Raw genomic sequence first — 25854 nt, forward strand, 5'->3', positions numbered from 1 at the left:
CTGCCCTTCAAGCCTAGAGCACATTCTACTCGAGGCACTGGGGCATCCATAGCATTCATTGCAATTGTTCCCCTCAAATCCATTTGCAAAGCGGCAACCTGGAGTTCTGTACACACCTTTACAAAACACTATTGCCTAGATACTCATTCTAGGTCTGATTCTCAGGTGGGACTAGCAGTACTAAGACATCTTTTCTCTACTGTTCCTTCTCACAACCCACCTCCAACTCCGGGTACTGCTCGCTAGTCTATGCACAGCATGTGATTCTAAGCAGATTAACAAGCATCAGAAGACATGGATTACTTACCGTAATAGCATTTCTGATGATTGTATCTGCTTAGATGCACATGTGCCCTGCCTACCTCCCCGCTCGGGGTGGAAGGAACATAGACGTCTTACTACTTTCTCTCTTTATGTACTCACTCACTATAGCCTTGGGCTCCCTCATGGCAGAAAAAATACAATCTGAGGGACCACGGCGTGTGAGGGATTTTGGGTACACTACACGTCATGATAGGGATACTGTTACAGACACGCCTATGCCGGCGACCCCTTTAGGTCCCCGAAAGACAAGATGCAATACTCCGCGGTTACCAATGGATGTCGGATTATATGCAGAGCATGTGAATTTAAGCAGATACAATCATCAGAAATGCTATTACGGTAAGTAATGCATGTCATACAGGCACGCATACACCCACATTCAAACTCTTGCATGCTCACAAAGAGATGCAAACGTTTGTAAACTTGCCTTCTCTGATTCGCCAGACCATCAGGGTCTGGAAGAAGGAACATGCAGGCGGGCTGGAGGAAGGACTGGTGGAGCATGACCATGGGCAGGTGGCAGGAAGAGCGGAAGACATGAGGAGCACATGGGACAAGGTGCATGCAGACAGGGGCATGGACTCCACACCTGATTGCTTAACGCAAACTCACTGGCCGTTGAAAGCGGAACCGGGTATGTTGCAGCACCACTGAACAGCTTGTTCTAAACAAAATTTTTAAATTATTTATTTGACTAATGAAGCCAGCCCAGTGGAGGGCAAATAAGGAAAGATATGGGAGAGAGCTGCAACATAGAGGGGTGGAGGGGGGATTCCTTTTAGCTAGAGCTGTCTTTGAAATCACAGGAACATTAATCCAGTCATGATGTGCTGACATTGTCATGCAAGTGTCGGGCCCAAACCTAATTGGATGAATGCTCTACAGGAAAGAAACTGCAAGCCGATCATCCTTGTACCTTTTGTAAGATTGGCTATACACTTTTTATTCAAAGGTACAAAATGAAAAGGAAAACCCTAACTTGCCTTAACCGAAGAGGGTGTTCCTTGCCTCAACAGAAAGAACTAGTGCCTGAATGTCCAAAGTAGAGGTCCCAGTGTCAAAATCCTAACTCTGTCCCTTACACCCTACGCTAGCTAAACAAAAAGGAGGCATCTTCTTGATCCAGAGGGGGGTATCCCTGCCCCTGGCCAAAAGGCAGTTATTGTCAGATTCTCCATCTAACTCCAGCCATTCCTTGGCTGACCGAGAAATGTCTGTCTTTCCCCCAGTCTTACAAATCCTTTCTTTATGGTCTCAGTCCCTGGTTTATTTATAGTTTATTTATACAGTGCTTCTACACAGGTGAAGTGCTTCAAAGCACTTCAAGGCGGGAAGGGAACCAAGGAATCCAGTAATCATTCTTAGGCCATGAAGGTTCTGAGGTATCCCTACAAAATATCCCCACCAAAAATATTGCCGTACATATGGCTGTTTGTCTCGCCATAGGCAATATTTTTGGGGGGGGGATATTTTGTGGTTGCGGGGAGGTCCCCCGCACATTTTAAAATAATGCAGGGCTTGTGGGGGTGTCCATGTAGGGTCCATCGATCAATATCGCCGCAAAAATATGGCGATATTTTTGCATCGCGCTATTTTTGTGGGGATATTAACACATGGAACCGATTCTGAATGATCAAAACTGAGAAAGAAAACTAGAATACTAGGCATGACAACATTTCTCCTAGTGGAAGTGGATAAAGTGCATGAAGTGTTATAATTGTGACCAAGCTCGGGAGGGGGAGACGAGAAACAGTGGGCGGGGTTTTATCTTACTTCTGCTAATCACTGACCTTGCACCACTAGACTGCTGAAAGCGGTTCTAACGTGGACTCGGCATTGCTCCGCATTCTCTCCTTGTCTCGGTACCAGGCGAGTATTTGGATGATAACTCGCTAGTCCTCTTCCTTGTCTCAGTACTAAGTGAGTATTGCAATGGTAACTCACTAGTCCTCCTCATCTCAGTATTCCATATTGGAGTAGCCTTTAGCAAAGTAGATGGGATGTGACTGTAAATGTGAAAGGAATGAGGGTAGGAAGGAACTGTGGTGCAACTCTCAAAAAAAGCACCATGGTTGTGTTGGGTGTGACTACCGCGTTGGCCCGATGTGGTAGTCACTGGTCCCAAAGGGGGTCTCCCCTCCCATGAGATCCACCCGCTGAGTTCCTCTCCCATGGAAACTATCAGGTAGCGGCCTTAATACCCTGGCCTCATGGGAATGAGCACCACCTTCGGAAGCGGTGACAACACCATGGAATTTGTCATACTTTACATGAATAATAAAAGTCCATATACATAGTAATACTTGGCCTAGGTTTGCCAACTTCTTTTTCTACTTATTCTCTGGGTCCTCTGTATCTCACATTTTACTATGGCAATGTGTTGGTTCCTTTAGTGCACTGCCCAGTGCTGTGTGGGTAGACAACCTGAAGGCTATCCATACCCCCAAATGGGAAAACTATCTTCCTTTGCCACCTTGCCTACCTGCCTCCTCAATGTGCAGCATGCTCTCTATGCATGCTACCTGTACTGCAGTTTCCATCATGCTGCTCATACCTGATTTACAACTGCCTTCCTCATCTGGATGTACTCTGCGCCCTGACTGAACACCCTTTACTATGGAAACACCAAGACAGCATGAAATTTGTGTATGGTCATTGAAGAGTCAGGTGAGTGGCACTGCCTCACTGTAATTTGTCTTGTTCCTGACAGTGAGCCTCATCGTGTGACTGGAGTATGTAGGTGAACATAGACTGGAGCTGGGAGCACCGCTACTAAAGTTATGGGCCTGTGCTCAACATAACAAAGCAGAAGGACCAGGTTGGTGGTGAAATAGAATGTCAAGAGCAAAGTTGCTCACTGACTTTTGACTGTTGCTGGAATGATGTGGCCTGCAATACGGCCAGTGAACATCCCTACTGCGCACGACAGATCTGAACTAAGCTGTGCCGGTCCTTGTCCGTCTTTAGGGAAACTTCTTAGTGGAACTGCAGGTGAATGGAACCAATAAGGAGGGCCACTGTGCTACTTTGAAGAAGGTCCAGGTACCCCTGCTTGAGGTAACGGCTTCACTAGTTTTGTCTCACTAACCTGATGTACGCTTGTGGTGGCTCTCCTTCAACCGCTACTCCAGTTTACTCTGTTTTCTCCCAATCACGTAAAATTACTTTTCGCCTTGTGCTCCAAGCTCTGATTTTTAAGGATTATTTACATGAGCGAGTGCACACAAATTGGATCGTGTCTGTAGAAATATGAAAAGCAACACTTAAAATGTTCATGCACTATTGTTTTTGACCCTGCAAACATCTGCTACGGGTGTGTTTGAAACATATTCATTGTGTCGACTTGAGTATCTTTCTACTGAAATCAGGAATGTCTGCTTTATTATAGGTGATGCTCTGCCTCTGTGCTTGGGTGTATAGGGGAAATCTTGATGTGGATTGTGGCTTTCTATAGGTTAGGGTCTAGTTTTGTATTTGTGTTTTTGGTTCTGCCTTGGTTTCTCTGTAGGTATGGCTTCCTGGCAGACTTGGGGTTTGAGACACCAGGACACTTTGCAGACCTTTGTCTGCAGTTGCCTGGATTCTGTGTAATACTCAATTGCTGCCTTGAGGACCTAATGTGCTTCTTAATGTGTTGTGTAGCGATTGTTTTATGACTGTAGATATTCCTGGGTTCCACTTCCTAGCAAGCTGTGGTAGCCACGGTGTTGAGGGCACAGTGCTACTTTGTTTTGCTATCGGTGTTGGCTTGGGGGGGGGGGGGATGTGTGTGTGTGTGTGTGTGTGTGTGTGTATACGTACACCCTCTGGTGCTCTGTGTTTTTCAGTGGTGCCCGCTGTATTTCATGTACACTGATGCGGTGGAAGTTCTCACTTCTTTATAGCTGTGAGACCACACTGCCTGTTAGGTTGGGCCCTTGGCGGTCAGTGTAGTTTGTTTTGAGGTGTAGTTGCTCTTTTGGCTGGTCTGATTGTATGCCAATGGACTGGGTATCCTGTTGGCCTGTGCAGTCTTGTGATGTGTTGTTACTCCTAATTGCTTCTGATTTTGTGTTTTGGGGTGGCATGGGTTTGTTGTGGTACCAGAGTTTGATGGAGTGAGAGTAATGCCCTGTTTTTCATGGAAGGCTGATGTGTATAATCCTGGTTTGTATGGTGGTCTTTGAAATCATGCTTTGTGGGGATGGTGATTTTCCTCTACCTCCCCTCCTGTGAGAGGGGTGTGGGTGCACTGCACACTTGTGGGGGTTGATTGATCTCAAGGTTGTGGGAATGAGTGGTGAATCATTTGATAATGGTTGTGGTGCTGCATGGGGTTCCCTACATTCCCACACGTTCTCTCCCTTCCTTTGCAGCGTGGTTTCTGGTCTGCTTCCAACTGTATGTGGGTTGCATAAGTGTTCTGGGAGTGACCATTGGAGAGAGAATGACTTAGTACTGGTGTACTGGTGTGCTGTCTACATGCCAACAAAAAAATCAGGGTTGACCCCTTCTGTCAATGGCGGCTGGGGTAAACTTACTGTACAATAAAGAAAAGGTTCCACCATCGGTCATTATACATTTTCTTTTTCATACATTGATAACAATTATTCAGGTATCTCTAACCGATACCCCGCTGATCTTAACTGGTATAACACCCAAAACCCACAGAGTTCATTAAACAATCACTTGTGGATGAAAGTGATGTCTATTTACAAAATCAAAAAAATGTTATAAACAAATAAGACATCATATATACAGTAAGTGTAATTGATAGTTAAACAGCGGTTTATAGTGTAAAAGTCAAAAGCCCCAAAAGATGTGATTAGTACATCAAGAAAAATTAGTACATCAAGAAAAATTAGAAATTAAAGTATGGTAGAAAATAAATGATTCCACTCAGTACGTGGTAAGTAGTTGATTTCATCCAAACAATGAGTTCAAATAATTTGTTCATTGAATCAGTCAAAATATTTTCATCCCCAAAAATATTTTCTCCACATGATTACTAAGACAATCGAATACATGTAGCAAATGATTTAGAACCACAATAGTTGACTCAAACTTGTGAACAATCATGTGAGTCTTATATACGTTATTGTTTCTTTGCATCATAGTCTTGTTCTTCTTCAATTACAATTTGTGAGAGTCCATTTTGTGTGTTTGCGTCTCTTTGCCTGCGTGTGTGTAACATTAAGTTGGTCCCTGGATAATCCTAATAGGTTCACAGATACCCGTGCTTGGCACTTTTCGGAGGTCCTAAGTTCAGATCTGATCGCTTTCATCAGGGCATGTTCAAAGACCCTGTGAATGTATTATGTATAATTAAGTAGCATGTCAAAGACTAACCAGAAGTGTTTTCAGCAGCCAATTGAACACCCTGGGCAACTCACCCTAATCACAACAGGAGATAAGGTGCTCCAGACATCTATTCTTCTATCAGTTGGCCAGTGGTGGCAGGCGGACCATCACTGCGGGGGTGAATTGAGGCTGGAGTTGGTTCTGCTGGAGTAGTGGATCTACCAGGCCCCCTTAACAAGTCTGGAGAGGTAATCTAAATAATGGAAACTGGATCGGAGCAAGGGGCAATGCTGTAAAAGGGACTAGCAGAATCTCCGTTTACCTAGTCATGTTCTTTATTTAGGAATGCTGGACCTACTCTGCTATTGCCGGGGATAGAATTAGTCGATGACCAGCGCTAGAGATGCAGTGTATGTTATATTGGTCAATATAGTCTACAACGGGTCGTGGAGGGAGTGTAAATCGTGTATTCATATTGAACAGGGGCCCCTGATAAGTGTATTTGTGGAGTGCAGAATCGGTATAGAAACATTCCCATATCAGTACCTGAATAAGAACGTGTGTCCCATTTATGAAACCAGTTCGGTTCGTTAACCGCTTGTGGGTCCCTCACTATTGTTCGTACCAATATGTTCTGAGCGTGTAAACTACAAAAAACAATGTTTAACATTAAGGATGAGCCCTCCATCTGCGGTGCGAGCAAGGAAGCAGGGCAATGTGGAGTAACTGACCTTGCAGTAGAGGCCATTCGTCTCTAGCATTCTCTACCAACTGCAGCCAAGCTGAGAGTAATCATGAACACGTTGTTAGGGACGCTGTGGTGCTTGTGCCAAATGTTCGGGAAGCACATGCATGTGTGTGAAACCGAAAGAAACGCTGAACGCATTATGGACGTCTTGCTTGCCCCATTGTTTCGGGGAGCACGGGCGTGCGTTGTTTCCTGGACAACTAATTGTATTTACGGAAGACACGTAACAAGCGCACTAGTCTGTATTGTGTTATTATGCCGATTAGGCCCTCACTGATCATTCGTCACATTAGTTTGTAAATGTGAAGGTGTTGCCATCCTAAGTTGTAGGAAAGGTACAGGATGCTGGCTCGGAACAATGCATCCTCACCTACTGGGGCAGTGTATTTGTTGTAATTCAATAAGACAAAGAGCTGTCAAACCTGTCTAAAAGGGTCTAAGGTTGTGATGGTGGAAAATCCATGTACCTGCAAGTATATAGCTGTTAAGACCTATTCAATAACATTGAGAGTCCCACTGCAATAGTTTGTGGATGCTGAGAGTGGGGTCAACATGGAGTGGCATGTGTGAACTCGCTATGGACCGCCTGTTTGAGAACCCTCCTGTCAGATGGTCATATCCCCAATTTAAAGAAGCGGTAAACTATATTAAATGTTATCACAATCAATTACTAACTGTTTAATATCAGTTTGATCTAGATGTAATGACGATTGAGGCTGGGTATGACTGAATGGGGGCTGGGAGATAACCACCCGTCTGTAAGATAGTTAGGGCTGTGTCTAGATGATAAGGCAAACCAGAAAATATATAGATTGGACTGTATCTACATGGGTGGTGCAAATTCCTTATTCAGTCCATGATTATATGTAGCCAGTCTGTCAATCCATCTGGTTTCTTTCTCCAGTAGGTTTCTTTGGACATTTGGCAATCTTTTTCTCTACGTCCAAAACCCACCAAAGTAGATCATTAGGTGTGTGTTGGTGCTCAATATAGTGTTTCACCAAAGGTGCCATCTCATTCTTGCAGCAAATGTTTTGATAAGTGATCAGAAATCCTAATGTGGACTGCCCTTGTTGTTTGACCCACATAATGTAGGCCACATGGGCATTCAATATAATAGACCGCTTAGCTTGTTTTGCAGTTGGCCGTATTTCGTAGTGTCCATGTTCTTTGGCCTGTTGTAAAAGTGTGCTTCTTCAGGGTGCGAAAATGATATTTGCTGAGCAGGAGCTAAAACCAGTTGGTAGGTGTTGGGCATCACCCTGTAGGCAGGAGCTACCGCAGGAGCACCAGGAGCTACCAGAGATGCTCCTATTAACTTTTTGACCATTTTGTATGAACCATTGTGTTTAATCTATATTGGATGCATTCTGATTCTTCTTTATTAACATTCTCAAATACTCAATTATTGTCACATTTACAGGTTTGCCCCAGGAGTCAAAAGTAGCTCTTGGTAGCTGTCGGTTTTAAGCCAACCAGGCTCTACTATGCTAGAAGGAGGAGCTAAATAGCCCCCAGCTCCCCTCAATTTGAAACCCTGCTTCTTTCTAGTAAATTTACAGGTAACGCAGTTGCCACATGGAAAAAGCCCTGTAATAATTTGCAGGTTCCAAAACCCAGTGCGGGCACTTCTTTGATAAACTGGAAGTGCATCAGTTCTTCTCGTACATTTGTAGCTCTTTTTGAAGGCAAATCGTGGTCTGGGTTTGTCGGGGAGGTTGAGATGTACCAGTGCCAGTATTTATATATCAGTTTTTTAAATTTCAAAGTATGTGAGCCTTGCGTAGTGACACATGTCATTTGATTGTTAGTCTCTTGGTTCTGATCAGTGTTTGGGCGGGGGGGTCAGGAAGGCCCGTCTAGCTGTAAATCTTGCCAGTTTCCTAGACCTAGACAGTAATTTCCTGCTTTCAACCTTTCATCCAACATTTCGGCATGTTTGTTTAATTCATCTAGAGATGTATACTTTATCCTAATTCTCAAATATTGGCTATATGGAAGATTTTCATTGTTGCGGGTCGGGTGATTGCTGGTGAAATGAAGAAGAGTATTTCTATCGCTGGTCTTGCAGTACAAACTACATTCCAGCTTTCCATTATGATGATTGATCTTGAGATCCAGGAAATAAATTTCATTGACTGTATTCCATTGTGAATTAAATATTCTGGTTGTGGCCATTGTGCTAAGTGAAGAAGGTTTTTAGTATTTCCTCCGAGTCCTCCCAAATAAAGACCACATCATCTATATACCTTTTCAAGCATTATACTTGTTCTTTGAAGGGATTCTGATCAGATAGAACATGCTGAGATACATAACTGGCCATACATAAAAGGGCCAGGCTGAGAGCAAATGCAGCTCCCATTGCGGTACCTTTTGGTTTGTAAGTAAAACTGACAGTTGAACATAAAAATGTTTGTACATAATGCTAGTCATCAGCTCCACTATAAAGTTTAGAGGGATACCTGTTTGTATGTTGTATGTATTTATATGTTCTTGAAGGCATTCAATGGCTTATTCTTGTGGAATGCTTGCATATAATGTTTTTATATCCATCATAACTAAGATGATTATTATGGTCAAAATTATGTTGGTAGGAAATTTGGATAGTTTGCATTGTATCTCTTCGGTAGGTTTCAAGAGATTATCAACAAACTTACAGATGGGCTCCAGAATGAACCACACCCCGATACGATCAGTCTACTAGACGGCTTCACTGGGTCTTTGTGAATTTTAGGTAAAGCATAGAATGTTGCAATCCATCGTTGGTTGCTGTTAAGGAATTCTGCTTCCTTTCCTGATATCCACCTCCTGTGAAGACCATAAGTAAGCATCTCAGAGATGTGGAGACTAAGATCTTTGGTAGGATTCTTTCTGAGTGGTGTGTAACTGTCAGTATCATTCAGGAGCTCATGGACCATCTACATGCTACTATTATCCAGACCATCCTGAGTGGAAGAATTCCTTAGATCAGGGTATTTGACCCATGTTCGTTCACCGTAGAGGGTCTCCCAAACTCCTTTTGTAATATATGCTATCAACACATCTAAGACTTACCTGCTACCTTCTTAGCTGTAACTGCGCCAAGAAGAACAAAGTACACCTTCCTTTTCTATTTCATCTCTCTGTCCTCTGTATCATGCACTATAACAAAATAATGTTGTAGAAAAATCTAGAATGAGTACTTTTGGTATGTTTTGGATACTATTGGACCAAAGGGTGTGAGTGCTCATGTAGTCCAAAGTAATCTGGGTATATTGAAATCCAATTTTTGATAATTCTAGTTTGCTGGGATCTGCAACCTTAGGCTACATGTGTGTTTTGAACTACAACACCTACCTGGCCCATCCTGGTCAATGGTGAGGCATCATGGGAGTTATGGTTCAAAACATCTGGATAACCACATTTTTCACTCCCCTAAAACAAAAATCCATGGCTTTTCATTCAAAGATAATCTCTGTAATGGGCTTTGGTTGTAGAGGCGAATTTGGGATATCTCTGCCAATAGCCTTTTGGGAAGATTCACAGATTGACTTCGACTTGCATATGTATCCTGGGCCAGTACAATCTACCTGGGACATGGCTGGGACATGGTCTTGGGGCCTTTGTTGTTCCTTAATGGGCTGTGGTTAGATGAGCATGGGGTGAATGTACAAATGTTATTATGACTTGGCGGATGTTGCTGGTCCCTTTTTGGATCAGGTTTGACCCAATTAAGCAGTCTGCTTTATTCCATTAAAGCCACAGCCCTTCCTTGTAAACCTTCCTCATACGTGGTACTATGTTCACAAACATAAGCATGGCACTCTGATGTGAAATCAGGAGGAAAAAACGTCTGGATTGTCATGTGGAATTGTGGCATAACTGTATCCTTCTACACTCCCCAAGGTTTTAGCACACATTCCTGTAGTCCGCAGTGGTGGGGAATCTGTGGATCTGAAGTCTCCTGATCACCGTCATTGGTTTCCATTTTATTCTGGTCCTCCAAGTTTGAGTAGAACGTACGTGTAAATATCATTTGGGCGATTTGTCTCACTTCACTTTAAAAAGTTATTTTTCAAATTAAGAGGATCACAGCAACATCTCCCCTTATTGTCTTTTTACCAGTTAGCCAGCACTACCATTAATACAGTTCTTAAAGGCAAGACTGGATCTAGGTGCTATTCTTCCATAACATCCTTGTGGTACATCTATTTACATGTCTGTTTGGGCCAAGGCTCTTTCATTTTTGGGTATGCTTTACTCCTATGCACTGTACAAATTGAGGCCTTGACGGAAGGCCCTGTAACCTATTCTTTGAACTTTATCATTGTGGCAGAGAAGCCAGAGTGTGTGCGAAGCTCGAATGTATCCCTGCTGAAAACGTGAGGAAGGGAAGCCAACTGCTCAACTATCCTGACATATTATTTTGTGAACACTTTTCTTTTCGAATATACTATTGTCACACACCATTTTATTTCGAAGTAAGGATTGGCAATAGGTTTATTAGAATAGGCCCTTTTATTTTTGACAAAGACACGACTAGGACTGTGTTATTACTATTTGATGGTCGTAGCTTGCTCCCATCCTTAGATTTAGGCTTAGATAGGCGTTCAAGCTACCCATTGAAGTTCAATCAACACCCTTGAACTGTGATCACGTGCGTCTGTCTTCACTGTTTGACACCATGCCTTCCTTACAATGGGGACTAAAATGTGAATAGAAACCCAAGTGAACGGTCATTACATTTGTCCATTGCATTTTATATATCACACTGCTGCCATTTTAGTCGTCTGTGCTTTGGGACCTGAAGGAATATGGGTTCACTCCTTCTACCTACCACCAACACAAACATAGACTGTCCCAGTCTAATTTCAAAGTCTACTCTCCTGCAGGCGGATTGGCAAATTGAGTTGGGATTGTAGATGGGCTAATTGGCAGACATATAAAGGGGAAAATCACAACTTTAATTGTTCCCTGATTCAATTGCTCTTCCTTTTCACCTGGAGGTTCAGGATAAAGCATGGATCCCATGTTCAAGGGTAGGTGATGCATGCCTGCTCCTTTGAACACAGTCTTCTAGTGTATGGAACTTTGTATGTAGATGTTTTGTATAGTGCTAACATGCAACCCTCTTGCTAGTTCCTAGCGCTTTGAAAGACTGGAGCATGCTGCAATGCCGGAAAAGGGTACAGTTTAGACTGCTGTAGCAACTCAACCAGAATGGGAATGTCAATTTGCAGCCTGATGTCTATTCTAGAGTCAGACATGTGGCGCTCCCTGGGAGGTGTCGGAGGATGCGAATAACCAGCTGATCTCACGTGATGGCTCTACACAATAATTAGAGTGTGCAGAGCCGAGCAGATCTGTGACGTTACGGTCAGCATCCTAGAAAAGTATGATCAGACGTGCACTTGATGACGCCCTCTACAGCTATTTTTGTTTTTCTGCAAATGTTTTTGTAGTTTATCCTAAAAAAATGTGTCAGAAGTATACAAAGCATGTGAATATGTAACCAGACCTTAATATGCAAAACAAAAGTGGTTCATGTCCATGCATATTTCTTTTGACCTGTCTTACTGTAAGAGGATTAATCTGTCAGCTTTTGGTGGACAATGACTAATAACCAGGAAGTAGGTAGCCTGCAAGTTAAGTAACCTTGTTGACCTCCCCTTTTATGGACAACTGTCTTAATTGGGATGATGTAGGTTGGATGCAGTTCCTTGGCTCTTTGTGGCGTGCCAACAGTGGCCAGAAACAGTGTGCTGTTTACCTGCCAGCCTCTTGTCCTCTCGCGACCACCAAGGGCGGGGGGTGGGGCGGCGGTGTTCTCCTAGCCAGGGTGCAAGTAGTCTGTGAATAATGGTCAAGACACTGAGCAGCAGAATTAAGTCAGATGCTTGACCTCTGCAGTACATCACCAACCATGGTAAAGTAGGGCAGTTTCAAGTTTTGCAACATGTGGATTGTGATGGATAGCATTGTTTTGGACAATGTGCCAAAAAAGTTACTCCAAATCTGTAGTTAATTTAAAACTGTGATCTGCATTGCTTTGTTAAATGACTGTACTGCACTTCTGTGCCATTTGCCCCCTTCCCTTGTCAATATGTTCCCCAGGTGAGTAATTATCATCTCTGTTCCAGGTGGTATCATGGGCACCTCTCCGGAAAGGAAGCTGAAAAGCTGCTCACTGAGAAGGGGAAACCTGGAAGTTTTTTGGTCCGTGAGAGCCAAAGCAAGCCAGGAGACTTTGTGCTGTCTGTGCTGACCAACGAAGAGAAGATGGAGAATGGGGACCGCAAACCTCGTGTCACTCATGTGATGATTCGGTATCAGGTGTGTTGGTACAGAGCTTTGGTATTATAAACACTGAACCTGGTAGAGGTCAAATTATCACTGGAATGGGAGTTGGGGTGGGGCAGTGATGGAGAGCTCACTAAGCTGAGCATGTGACAGAGGTGGTAGGTTCTAGTATTCATTAAACTTGGCAGGATGGCATGACAGTTGCACTTGTCACCACAAGTAAGGGAGGGACTGGGTATTTTTGAGAGATGGTTCCCTCTTGCAAGAGTACCCTAACATGGTCTTTATTAAAGAGAATCTGTTTTGGATCTGCATGCTACAGATTTTCCTACCAGGTAGTGGTTGGTTTATTTATTTATTGAGCATTTTTTAGGTGCCTATACAACAGAATTGTATAGGCGCCTAAGTGGGGAGGGAACAGGGGAGTAAATAATAGTAAAAACAGTAAATATACAATCGTGGTCCTACTAGGCCTTGTGACATTCGGGCGTGCAAGTGTAGTGAAGAGAAACGTGGGGAATAGGGGATGAGGGGTGTAGAGGGGGGGGGGGCGGTAAAGGGAGCCAGGTAAGGATAAGTGCTGATTGGAGTCTGGCGGCGGGGCGGGGGCAGGGAGTGCCAAGGGGATCCGGGGAGGAGGCCACTGGCTAAGTGCTAGGGCTGAAGAATCCCATGGGTAGGATGTCCCGCCGCCAGGCATGGGGCATGTAAGGGCAGTGCTGATTGGGTGTTGCTCGTGTCGACTGGTTAGAGGGCCTGGCAACCTGTGAGATTCATGAAGGACCAGGCCGCCAGTGAGGTGATTAGCAGGGAAGGGGAAGCGGGAAAGAGGTAAAGGGAAGCAGAGTTTTGAGAAGTTTGCCAGAACTTAAGGATGTCCGGCTCAAGTGTGAGAGGGGCAGCTGTTCCAAAGAGAGGAACCACCCGAGGAGAGAGAACTGCCCCCCACACTCTGCATGGAGAAGCGTTTGACAAGCAGAGAGTTGGAGTTGGAGGGCCCTAGCAGGAAGGTATTTAGGGAGGGACAGTTGGAGACAGCATTGTCCCAGGCCCCAGAAAGCCTTGTGGATTGTGCAGTGGGTCTTGAATTTGATCATTGCTGCAACCTGGAGCAAGTGGAGAGATCTTGGGGTTGGAGAGACACCGTCCCTGGGCTTGATGCCAAGGATAAATCTTGAAGCCCTATTCTGGATTAGCTGAAGGGGGTGTAGGGGAGATTGAGGAAGAGGCAGTTGCAGCAGTCCGGCCCATAGAGGACCAGACCTGTGGAGAAATTGAGCTTCTAGGGAAAAGTGAGGAAAGTGAGAATGCCTCTAAGGAGATGAAGCTGGAAGTGGGCCTTCTTGGCAAGGTCCAATATGTGAGGGGTGAAAGAGAGAGCATAGTCAAAGATGACCCTGAGGTTTTGCCCTCACAGAATGTGGGGGGTAGAGGGCCCAAGGGGGAGGCGGCCACAGAGTAGAAGGGAAACTGGGCACAGGTGTCCCAATGAGAAGGATCTCTTTTGACTGGCATTAAGACAGAGATCATTAGCTGCCCACCATGCCTGGGTGGCGGTCAGACAATCTGAGGAAGAAGAGGAAGAGGTGGTGGGAAGTCTGAAGGAAACGTGTCTCATCAACATAACGCTGAAAATGTGGGGAGAAGGGCATCAGGTTAGCAAGAGGGGCGAGATAGATGTTATGTTTCTTTGCATTTATAAAGCGCCTTATGTACCATTGGTATGAACGCAAGGCGCTTAGGTTGAACGCTCTCGGGCACCGTAGTTAAAGTCAGTAGAGCGAGAGTCATAAGGTGCATGTGTACACCGGCTATGTGTGCAGCATGTGTGGCACTTGTATGATAGCTGCTTCTTAGCGGTAGGTGTGGTGTTTGGGAGATCATGAGTATGTGTTTGTTCTGGCTGGGTGCTACCAGACTGATTCTGGCTCCGGTAGGCCTGAGGAGAGCGCCTAGGCTGGCGGGTGTGCAATCAGCTGTGTTTAGTTAGGATGATGGGGAGTATGTGGCAGGTGTTGGTATGAGAACAGCTATACCGAATGTGTCATAGTATCGCTGTGTTCTAGTTGAGTGGTGGTGTATAGAAGAGAGTAAGTGTGGTGATGTGATACAGTGGTTTTCAGTAGGTGCTTGAGATCGAGCGCCTTCATGCTCCATGCATTCCATGCACTCCAACTGTTCCATGCGCTCCAACCGTTCCATGCGCTCCAACCATTCTTGCACAATGTCCGTTGCATGCCCTCTATCTGTTCCATGCATTCCATCCGTTGCATGTACTCCCTCAGTTCTGTGCACTGCATCTGTTCAATCAGTTCCATGCATTCCTTCTGATCCATGCACTTCGTCCGATCTATGCATTCCATCCATTCCAACTACTTCATCCGTTCCACCCACTTCACCTGTTCTATCGGCTTCATCCTTTCCGCACACTTCGTCCTTTCCGCACACTTCGTCCTTTCCGCACACTTCGTCCTTTCCGCACACTTCGTCCTTTCCGCACACGGCATCCTTTCCGCACACTGCATCCTTTCCGCACATGGCATCCGCTCCACACTCTTCATCCGTCGCACGCACTCCATCCGTTCTACCCACATCATCTGTTCTACCCACGTTATCTGTCGCACGCACTCCATCCGTTCTACCCACGTCATCCGTCCCATGCACTCCATCCGTCCCATGCACTCCATCCGTCCCATGCACTCCATCCGTCCCATGCACTTGATTCATCTATTCCATTCGTTCCTTTCATTCCATGCATTTCATGCCATCTATCTGTTCCATGCACTCTATTTCGTGCACTCCATCCGTATCATGTACTCCTCCTTTCCATCCTCTTGTCTACTTTATTCCACTCATCCACTTCATTCCTCTCATCCATTTAATTTATTTCATCCATTTCCTTAATTTCATCCACTTCACTGCTTTCATCCAGTTTATCCATTTTAATTTACATTAGCAGTTATTAGTTTTTGATTTCTCGCTTGGATCATGTTGCTGGATTGTTATTTATGATAAAGCAGCTTTGGGCTAAGGTCATTGATTGCTGATATCGAGTTTGAGTTAAGAGTCGATTTTAGGGTAAGAGCCATGTTTTCACTAATTTGCAGAAAGACATGAGGTCCTCGGTGAGTCGGATGTGGGGTGGAAGTGCGTTCCACAGAGTGGGGGCCAGGGCTGAGAATGATGATCCACCTAACCTGACTGAGTTGGTTTTTGGTATGACTAGGAGGCCGGCAGAGCTTGATCTTAGAGTGCGTGGAGGATAGTAGGGTTTTAGTTTGTCTTGAAGCTATTGAGGTCTGGTATTATGCATTGCTCAGTGACAGATGCATAAGGTTTTGAAGGTCACCCTTTTTTTTTTTAGGGCTGGGGAGATGTGATCTCTTGGGCCAAGTGCTAGTAGCAGTTTGGCAGCAGCGTTTTGTGCTCTTTGTTGTTTAGTCAGTTGGTACGCGTGGACTCTGATGTAGAGGGGGTTAGCATAGTCCAGTCTTGACATAACAATTGATTGGACCGCAGAGTATCCGTTGGGAAAGGAGAGATATGGAAAAATGCGCCTAAGAGTTTTAAGGTGGTAGTGGCAGGACTTGGAGATGCTGTTGACTTGGAGCGAGAGTGTTAGGTCCGAGTCTAGGGTGCATCCAAGGTTTCATCCTAAATTTGAGGCTGTCGGGGAATTGCCCATGGCAGATGGCCAGGGTAGCGGGTGCAGAACAAGTTCGGTGTTGCCATATACCATGATTTCAGTTTTGGAGGGGTTTAACAAGAGGTGGTTTGTGGTTATCCAGTGATCTATATCGAGGAGGCAGGAAGCAAGGTCGGGTTGGCAGTTGGGTTTTGAATTGAGGAGTTTTAGGATTAGTTGTTGTCATTGGCGTAGTTGTAGCACAGGATATTGTGCGAGTAGATTATTCGTGGAAGGGTGGACATATAGAGGTTAAACAGGAGGGCTGATAGGCATGCTCCTTGTGGAACTCCTGTGTTGACTGGTCGGGCGTGGGAAGGATGCTATCCATTTGAGAGCGTTTCCACGGATTCCCAGGGAGTGGAGGCGGTCAAGGAGGATTGAGTGGTTGATTGTGTAGAAGGAGGTGGATAGGTCAAAAAGGATTAGTGCGGCGCATCCCGCAGAATCAGCAGTGTTTTTAAGGTCATCCCAGATTGAGGTTAGGGTGTTTTTGGTTCTGTGTCTGGCTCTGAAACCTGATTGAGCGCGGTCTAGTAGGTTGTTGGCTTCGACAAAGGCATTTAGTTGGGAGTAGGCGGTTCAGTCAATGAGTTTGGCAAGGAACCTGGTGTTTGAGATGGGGCGGTAGATTTTGGGCTCGAGAGGGTCGAGGGAAGGTTTTTTTTTAGAAGAGGCTTGACATGAACCGTTTTGAACGCGTTGGGAAAAGTTTCAGAGGAGAGGGAGTTGTTTATGATGGTTCTTGCATGTTCTCCTGCGCAGGTAGATTTAAACATTTCTTTGAGGGTTGTGGCTGGGCAGGGGTCCAGCGGGGAGCCGGATGGTTTGTGGGCAGAGAGAAGTTTGAGAAATTGGTCAGTTGATATTGGAATGAAGGAGTCGAAAGTCGGTTGGGTAGCAGTCGCAGGCAGTGGGCTGGCAGGTAGGGTGGGTGGATTGCCTGGTGGGCGTAAGAGAGCTAGTTTGTTGGTTAGAGAGTTTGTTCTTTCGAGAGCTGTGGTGTAAAAGTGTAGAGAGAGTGAGTCGCACAGCACTTGTGAGGGGGTGGGAAGGGTGGTGGTACATGATGGTTTGGTGAATTTGGCGATTTTGTGAAGTTCTTTGCTGGGGTTTTTACAGTTTAGGATTCTGAAGTTGTAATGGGCTATTTTAGCTTTCCGGATTTTGGCCTTGTAGTGGCGATGGTGCCGGGCCAAGGTGGATCTGCTCAGGGTTGCTTTGTCTTTCCGCCATTTGCGTTCTAGGGATTTATATAGCTGTTTAGTGGTTTTCAGTTCTGGTGTGAACCGTCTAGGAAAAAGGCCATGGCGAGCTGATGGTTTGCAAGAAGGGGTGAGCAGGATTAGTGAGGTGTTGAGCCATGAGTCAAAGGCAGTATTGGAGGTTAGGAGTTCATTGGGTAGGCGGGTAGGGGCAGGAGCTTGAAGGAGTGCATCGGCTAGGTCGGGAAGAATTTTTAGTTTCTTCTAGCATTTGCGTAGATTCAGAGGTTCTGGTTCGGGTAAGGGGAGCGGGTTGGGTGAGCGAATGGCGAAAGAAACAATGAAGTGATCGGACCAGATGATAAGAGTGGAATGGTTTAGATGTATCAGATTGTGGGAGCTGAAGATGGCATCAAGTGTGTGTCCTTTATAGTGAGTCGGCCCGTTTATGTGGGTATGGAGGTTAATCGCATCTAGGCCGTCAACCAGAGAGTAGGTCATAGGGTTGGTGGGGATGTCAAGCCATATGTTGACGTCTCCTAGAAGGGTGAGGGTGGGATGATTTAGTTGGAGGGTGGCAATAGTGTCGCAGAGGTTGTTTGAGAATTGTCTATCGTAGCCAGGGGGTCTGTAGATGATTAGGAAGCTGTGGGAGAACGAAGGGGGGAGGGACAGTTTTACGAGGAGTGATTCGCAGGAAGGAATGGATGGCTGGTTTTCGATTGAGGCGTGGAAGTGTGACTTGAAGGCGATGGCTATTCCTCCTCTAGAGGGACGGTTCAGTGGGATGAGGGAGTAATCTGGGGGAAGGCTTCATTGGCGATAGGGCGAAGTCGTCAGAGAACCAGGTTTCCGTGATAAAGACCAGGTCTGGTTTGTCAGAGGTGAGGAGGTCAAAGATGCTGTCTGTCTGTTTTTTGCTACAGATCGGACATTAAAAAGGATGCAATTTACTTCGGAATAGTAGTTTGCAGAGGAAGGGGGTGGGAGGGGAGAGGGTGAAAAATGGGGAGCGATGGGGGGGTGGTTGGTGGATGATGGGAAGAGTATGTGGGCAGTTGAGTTGGTGGGTTTTGGGGAGAGAGGTTGGACTGGTGTGACGGGTTGATTGGATTTGGGTCAGAGGATTTGAAAGTGGGGCGTGGGGGGGTTAGGAGTTTCAGTTGTGGTCACTGAGAATTCGCGTGAGAGGGGTTTCAGGTAGGGTGAGGCAGGGGGAGGGTGGTGATGATCGAGATTGGGACGATAAGGAGGTGGGTTGAGACAGGTGTGGCGATGAGTACTGAGAGATTGCGGGGGCCCAAGTACATTTTCTCTTCAGTGTTTTTGTTGCGGTTGGTGTGTGAGAGAGGGTAGGGGGATCGGAGGGGGAAAGGGAGGCGGCCACTGTTCTTGCCAGGGCGAGGCGTGCAATTTTTACGGAGGGGAAGTAGTGGGGTTGGAGGGGGATGATGGTGGGAGTTGATGTGGGGGGTGGATGGTAGCGGGGCTGGGTGTGCTTGGGAGGCTAGGCGGGCAGTTAGTCGGGGGAGCGGGTATGATGATATTAGGCGGGTGGGAGGAGGGGGTGGGAGGAGCAGTGGTCTTAGTAGGATGGTTGGCTCACCATCGTGCCCCTCTGGCTTGGTGTTTGGATAGGGGATGGGTAGGGGATGTGGTGGAGGGCAGGATGGTTTGGGGAAGGGGAGATGGGAGGTAGGGTGGGTTGGAAGGGAGGCGGGCGCGAGGGGGTCATTTTCGGCGGACCTTGGTGGGTTGGGTGGACTCATGGTTTGAATTAGTTTGAACTGTTATAGTTGGAGTTGGATAATTTTGTGCACACCTTCCCACTTCAACTATACCACCGGATTTTAATTGTACACACTCTATGATTAACTGTACTATATTTACTGATAATTCGCACTTTCTAAATTCAACTATACCACCGGGTGAGATTATTCACAGTTTCTAAGTTTAACTAAACCACAGGGAGATATTATTCACACTTTCTAAGTTCGACTATACCATAGGGTGAGGTTAATCACAGTTTTAAAAATCAACTATACTATAGGGACAGATTATTCAGTTTCTGAATTCAACTATACCACAGGGTGAGATTATTCACAGTTTCTAAATTCAACTATATCGCAGTTTCTATTTAGACTTTCAGAATGCAACTAGACCACGGATATGCTATTAGGCATACTTTCTAAAAGCAACTAAACCACTGATAAGGTATTAGGCAGACATTCTAAATGCAACTAGACCACAGATATGCTATTAGGCAGACTTTCTAAAAGCAACTAAACCACTGATGAGGTATTAGGCAGACATTCTAAATGCAACTAGACCAAAGATATGCTATTAGGCAGACTTTCTAAAAGCAATTAAACCACTGATTAGGTATTAGGCAGACATTCTAAATGCAACTAGACCAAAGATATGCTATTAGGCAGACTTTCTAAAAGCAACTAAACTACTGATAAGGTATTAGGCAGACATTCTAAATGCAACTAGACCACAGATATGCTATTAGGCAGACTATCTGAATTCTACTAGGTGACAGTTATGTATTAGGCAGACTTTATGAATGCAATTAAAACACAGATGCTATTAGGTGGACTTTCTGAATGCAATTAAACCACAGATATGCTATTAGGCAGATTTTCTAAATGCACACTAGACCACAGATGCTGTTAGGCAGACTTTCTAAATGCAACTAAACCACAGATATGCTATTAGGCAGACTTTCGAAATGCAACTACACCACAGATATGCTATTCGGCAGACCTTCTAAATGCAGTTAAACCATAGATATGCTATTGGGAGGACTCTTTTAATTCTACTAGGCGAAACCTATGTATTAGGCAGATTTTCTAAATGCAAACTAGATCACAGATATGCGATTAGGCAGGTTTTCTAAATGCAACTACACAACAGATATGTTATTAGGCACTCTTTCCAAATGCAATTAAACCACAGATATGCTATTAGGCAGACTTTCTAAATGCAACTACACCACAGATATGCTATTAGGTGGACTTTCTAAAAGCAACTGCATCACAGATATGCTATTAGGCAGACTTTCTAAATGCAGTTAGACCACAGATATGCTATTAGGTGGACTTTCTAAAAGCAACTGCACCACAGATATGCCGTTAGGCAGACTTTCTAAATGCAGTTAAACCATAGATATGCTAATGGGATGACTTTTTTAATTCTACTAGGCGATAGTTATGAATTAGGCAGATTTTCTAAATGCAAACTACACCACAGATATGCTATTAGGCAGAGATTTGAAGAGCCGCAGTGAAAGGATATAACCCTGGGGGGGCTCCGTAGATGGAGAGTGAGGTGGCGGAGAAGAGGCCCAGTTGCAGCTGGGATGGGCTGTTTGTGAGGAAAGAGGTTGGCCAATCCAAGGGTGTTGTGCAGCCGTTTTATGAGGATGGAGTGGTTGACCGCGTCAAAGGCAGAGGGGAGATTGATGAGAACAGTGGGAGAGTTAGTCCAGATATGCGAGCATGTCTTCACGGGTGCTCAGGAGATCATTTTCTGTGCCTCTGGATGTTCGGACTCCAGATTGGTGGTCATGGAGGCAACCAACAAGTTCATTATGAAGGTTCAGTTGGGGGGAATTATAAATTGGGCCCCAAATCATGATATAATACTGAGCAAGTTTTATAGCAGATCTTTCAATGAAGCCGCCTGGAAACCTTTCTTTTTTGTATGTTTTTTAAATAGCTCTTGCAAATGTATTTTGTCCTCCCACGTATTCCTCATCTTATGATATCTCCATAACTGGCTTTAGCTGCTTCGGAATATTTTTCCAGCAGGGGGTGCTGCACGTTGATGCCTGTTGACGCAATGTCCCTCATGGGCCTCCTTCCACGTCCTCGCTGGTATATAGCACACGCAGCGACTGTTGGCTTCAGTTCCATTTTATTCTGTGAGAGCTATCACTTCGTAAGATTGGCACGCTTCGGTTCCTTGACAAGAAACCTTTTGTTAAGTGAAATGGCATTGTCGTCGGCATCATCAACTCTGAAATCAGTGTTCAAAAATTGTCACTACTGTGGGGCAATTATGTCCACTAGGGACCCCCATCGGGTAGTGTCTGTGGTGCCCAGGATCCACTCATTTAACATCAGGGTGTGGGTCCTGCCTATCGATGACAGTGAAAGCCCTGAAAGAGCATAGAGGCAAGTTAGCTGCAGGTATGTCTCATAAATCCCCTTCGACAACCCTGTCGAAAAAGCCATCCTCCGAGTCGAGAGGTGACTCTCCTTGTTAGAAGAAAGCTAAAAGGTCCCGATCATGCAGTGGCTCACACCACTGATCATCCTCCTCACAGTGGTCGAAGAAAAGGCGCCACAGATCACCGTCTTCGAGTTCCTCCCCGGAACGGGTCTCGTGCCCAACCAAATCAGCCTCACCAGCTGAGTAGTAGAAGTTCAGACTAAAAATGCTCAAAGTATTTGAGAATGCGGCTTCAACCCCCTCGAAGAAAGATAAAAGCCGTGCCCATGTCAACAAACACGACAAAAAGAAGGCAAGGGACAAAATCTGTGCGCCCTCGGGCCCGAGTGTCCAGGAAAGAATTCCTCACAAGCCCTCAGAGGTTCCCTCGTGTAGAGAAAAGACTTTGAAGACAAAATCGTCGACGCCGAAAGAATACAAGTCGATTCCTAAAAAAGCCTCGACGCTACAGCCGTCAAAACCCTTGAAGTTGATGGCATCGAAGACTTCGATGCCATTGTCGAAGCAAATGGCTAAACCCTCGAAGGATGTCGAGAACATTTTCACCCCACTTTCTAAGAAAGACTGTTTTAAGTCTCTTTCCTCAATTTATGAGGATAATGAGTCATCTTCAGATTAATCGCATCGCTTTGGGTTACAGTATGTGACACATAATGTTCCAGAGGCCTTAATTTCAGAAGACTGTAGAATGAAAGACCTAAATGAAAGCCTGCAATATGCAAGTGGGTTGGACACTTCCCCAGAAATAATTTGGCAGACCAGATCCCTCAGACCATGCTGATGGATCTTACAGACAACTAATGTTTAGGGTCATAGAATATCTGGGATGGAAAAGGCCTAGGAGCAGGTCTAGCTTTGGCTAGAAAGGTTTTCTCTGCTGGGAGTATGGCCCTTAAATCGGCAAATGACAGTGTGCACTGGCCAAGTTCACTTTCACCTTATGGGATTGCATAGTGATGGTGGCTGAACATATCCCCGAAGGGGAAGAACGGTACGGCTTCTTAAACATTGTCAAAGATTGGAAAGAGGCAATGTGCAAATCCCTCCAGACAGGTCTTGACTCTGCTGACAGTATCAGCAGGGCTATGGCGGCTAGCACTATACTACGTAGATTTGCTTGGTTGAGAAAGTCTGGTTTTGCGCCAGATGTGCAGTCTAGACTTCTTAACACGCCATTTGACGGCACACATTTATTTGGCAGCAACGCTGACGAGAGCCAAGCGAAGATGCAGACCTCCAAAGAAGCAGCCAAATTCTTTGGCGCTGCAATGAGACAGTGACAATCTCGCCCCACTAGTACAGTTTACAGGGGCAAGTCCTTTAGCTATTACTCCTCAGTTGAAAGAGAGAGAGGACTGTCAAATCAAAGAGGTCATAGAAGATTCCTCCGTGGTGGACGGGGAAGAGGTGCGAAGAGTGCCCATCCGTTCCAAAACCTTTGAGGCCTTACTCCACAAAACTCTGGTGGGAGGCAGAATCTCACAGCATCTGAAAGAATGGCGGGGTATTACTTCAGATGCATGGGCATTGGAAACAGTTGCCCAGGATTACTGCCTTCCCTTTCTAAAAAGGCCTCTGGATCATCCACCGGGGAACAGCTCTTTCAAAGTTCCAAATATGCTTCTTATGGGTGACGTTTTGACCCTGCTAGAGAAAGGTGCTATAGAACCGGTACCTTTAGCTGAGAGGAACAAGGGTTGGTACTCCCCTTACTTTCTAATCCCCAAGAAGGACAGAGGATTGAGACCCATCTTGCATACTTGAACAAGTTCCTCAGGAAGGACAAGTTCAAGATGGTTACCCTATCTCAGAACCTTCAGGCCCTACAGGTTCAGGACTGGATGGTATCATTGGACCTTCAGGATGCTTACTTTCATGTGTCAATACATCACAGGCACAGAAAGTACCTGAGGTTTGCGGTTGGCAGTTCTCATTATCCATTTCGAGTTCTGCCAGTTGGGCTGACCTCTGCTCCAAGGGTTTTCACCAAGTTGATGGCGGTGGTGGCAGCGAGTCTCTGGAGAGAGTGGGGATTCACGTCTACCCCTACTGGACGATTGGCTGATCAGGGCACGTTCTCCCGAACAGGCCCTGGAACATCTCAGCTCCACCTGTCACTCTCTTCACAAACTGGGCTTCTCCCTCAACTTCAAGTAGTCCCACATGATGCCATCTCAAAGGCTTCAATTCATCGGACCAGTCATAGATGCTTCCTTGGGAAAAGCCTTGCCACCCGAGGTGAGGGCTCAAGACATTCTACTGATGGTCACCAAATTCCAGAGTACCCAGTGTCTTCCGGCCTTTGGTTTTTTGGGGTTGCTCTGCCTCATGGCACCCTCCATTTTCCTGGTGCCAGAGGCTCGCCTGAGAATGTGATCTCTCCAATGGGCTCTGCGGACTCGGTGGTCCCAATTCTCAGGCAGGGTGTCAGACCTTCTTCAGGTTCCAAGCACAGTAGCACACGACCTTCTGTGGTGGAGAACCTTTTTGGCAACCATGGCCGGAGATGATTGTAGTAGACGGAGGTCTCACTCACTGGGTGGGGAGCCCACACCAATGCTCTGATAATCGGCGTTCTCGATTGGAGGCCAAAGTACACATCAATCTTCTGGAGCTGAGGGCGATCTGACTAGCGCCGAAGGCCTTCCTGCCCTCTGTACGGGGAAAGAACGTCCTGATAATGACAGCCAACACAGTGGCCATCTACTACCTCAGCAAGAGAGGAGGTGTAAGGTTACTACCACTGTGCAGAGAGCCAATGCATCTCTGGTTCTGGTCAATTCAAGAAAGAATCTCTATCAGCAGTTTACCTAGCCGGAGAGAACACGGCGGCGGACGCTCTGAGCAGGCAGAATAGTCTCCCACGAGTGGGAACTAGCTCAGGATGTCCGAGAGATATTCACCCTTTGGGGAACCCCTCAAATGGACCCGTTTGTGGTGGACTGGGAGTTTCCACTCCTGTACGCGTTTCCGCCAGTCCCTGTCATTCCTCACATCAGGCGGTTGAACAAGTTCGGGAAAGCCATGATCCTAATTGCACCGGATTGGGCCAGGAGGACGTGGTACCCGGACCTTCTAGACATGTCCATCTGCCCTCCAACATGTTTGCCACAAAGAGAGGAACTTCCCTCAAGAGAGGAGGTTCGGGTTCTCCATCCAGAGGTCAATACACTCAACCTTCAAGCATGGTTTCTGTGAGGTTGATATCGAAGGATTGGGATCTCCCGGACGACATAATGGAGATTTTGTTTTCAGCCCGAAGGCCAGCAACAAAATCCTTACACCACTGCCGTTGGAACACATTCTGCAGCTGGTGCAGAGATAAAAACGTGGACCCTTTTGCACCCACGGCCAATCTGGGTTGGTACAATTAAAGGGTATCTAGCAGCGCCATCTATTTTCAAGTGCTCTTTCTCCAAGATTCCACTGATTATACATTTCTTGAAAGGATTGACCAATGTTTTTCCTCCGGTCCCTTTTGAAGTCCCGGTTAGGGATCTCAACCTAGTTCTTAAATTCCTAATGTGTGCTCCATTCGCGCCGATCCAATCCTGTCCTTTAAGATTACTTCAGCCCGTAGGGTTAGTGACCTTCAAGCCTTGTTCTGCAAGCCTCCTCAAACCTACCTTTCTAACAAAAATTGTGTCCGAGTTTCATTTAACTCAAAAAATCATTCTACCTTCTTTCTATCCCCCACCTCATCCTGGATAGGAAGAGGAGAGGCTTAACAGGCTTGAACCAAAACGTGCACTTCACTTCTACATTTCCAGACTGTCTAAATTAAGACAAGACACTAACCTTTTTATTGGTTACACATGCCAGAAGTTGGGTATGGCGGTCTCAAAGCAAACTAATTCTAGGAATCTCTGAATACTACAGATTAGCTGGAAAAGATCCTCCCGAAGGTCTTGGAGCACATTTGACGAGGGGCATTGCTACTTCCTCTGCCTTACACTGGGGAGTACCAATTCAGGATACTAATGTGGCTGTAACATGGACCTCAGTCCACACTTTCATCAAGCATTATAGTCTGGACTTTTCCTCAGGCTGGGAAGGTGTTTTGGGGAAGGCAGTGTTGAATTCTGTACACACAG

At 45.7% G+C, this 25854-nt stretch overlaps 1 protein-coding gene across 3 annotated transcripts in view; it reads left to right on the forward strand.

The window, feature by feature from the left end:
• Positions 1–25854, forward strand: part of LOC138472085 (tyrosine-protein phosphatase non-receptor type 11-like) — a 532490-nt gene that overhangs the window by 250178 nt on the left and 256458 nt on the right. For all 3 annotated transcript variants that reach the window (XM_069610075.1, XM_069610076.1, XM_069610077.1), the window contains exon 4: positions 12472–12664. In XM_069610075.1, the coding sequence (XP_069466176.1) occupies positions 12472–12664 (193 nt within the window). The remainder of the gene's footprint in view (positions 1–12471; positions 12665–25854) is intronic.

Source organism: Ambystoma mexicanum, chromosome 8, assembly GCF_040938575.1.
Source record: "Ambystoma mexicanum isolate Mex_15411 chromosome 8, UKY_AmexF1_1, whole genome shotgun sequence".
NCBI lineage: Eukaryota > Metazoa > Chordata > Amphibia > Caudata > Ambystomatidae > Ambystoma > Ambystoma mexicanum.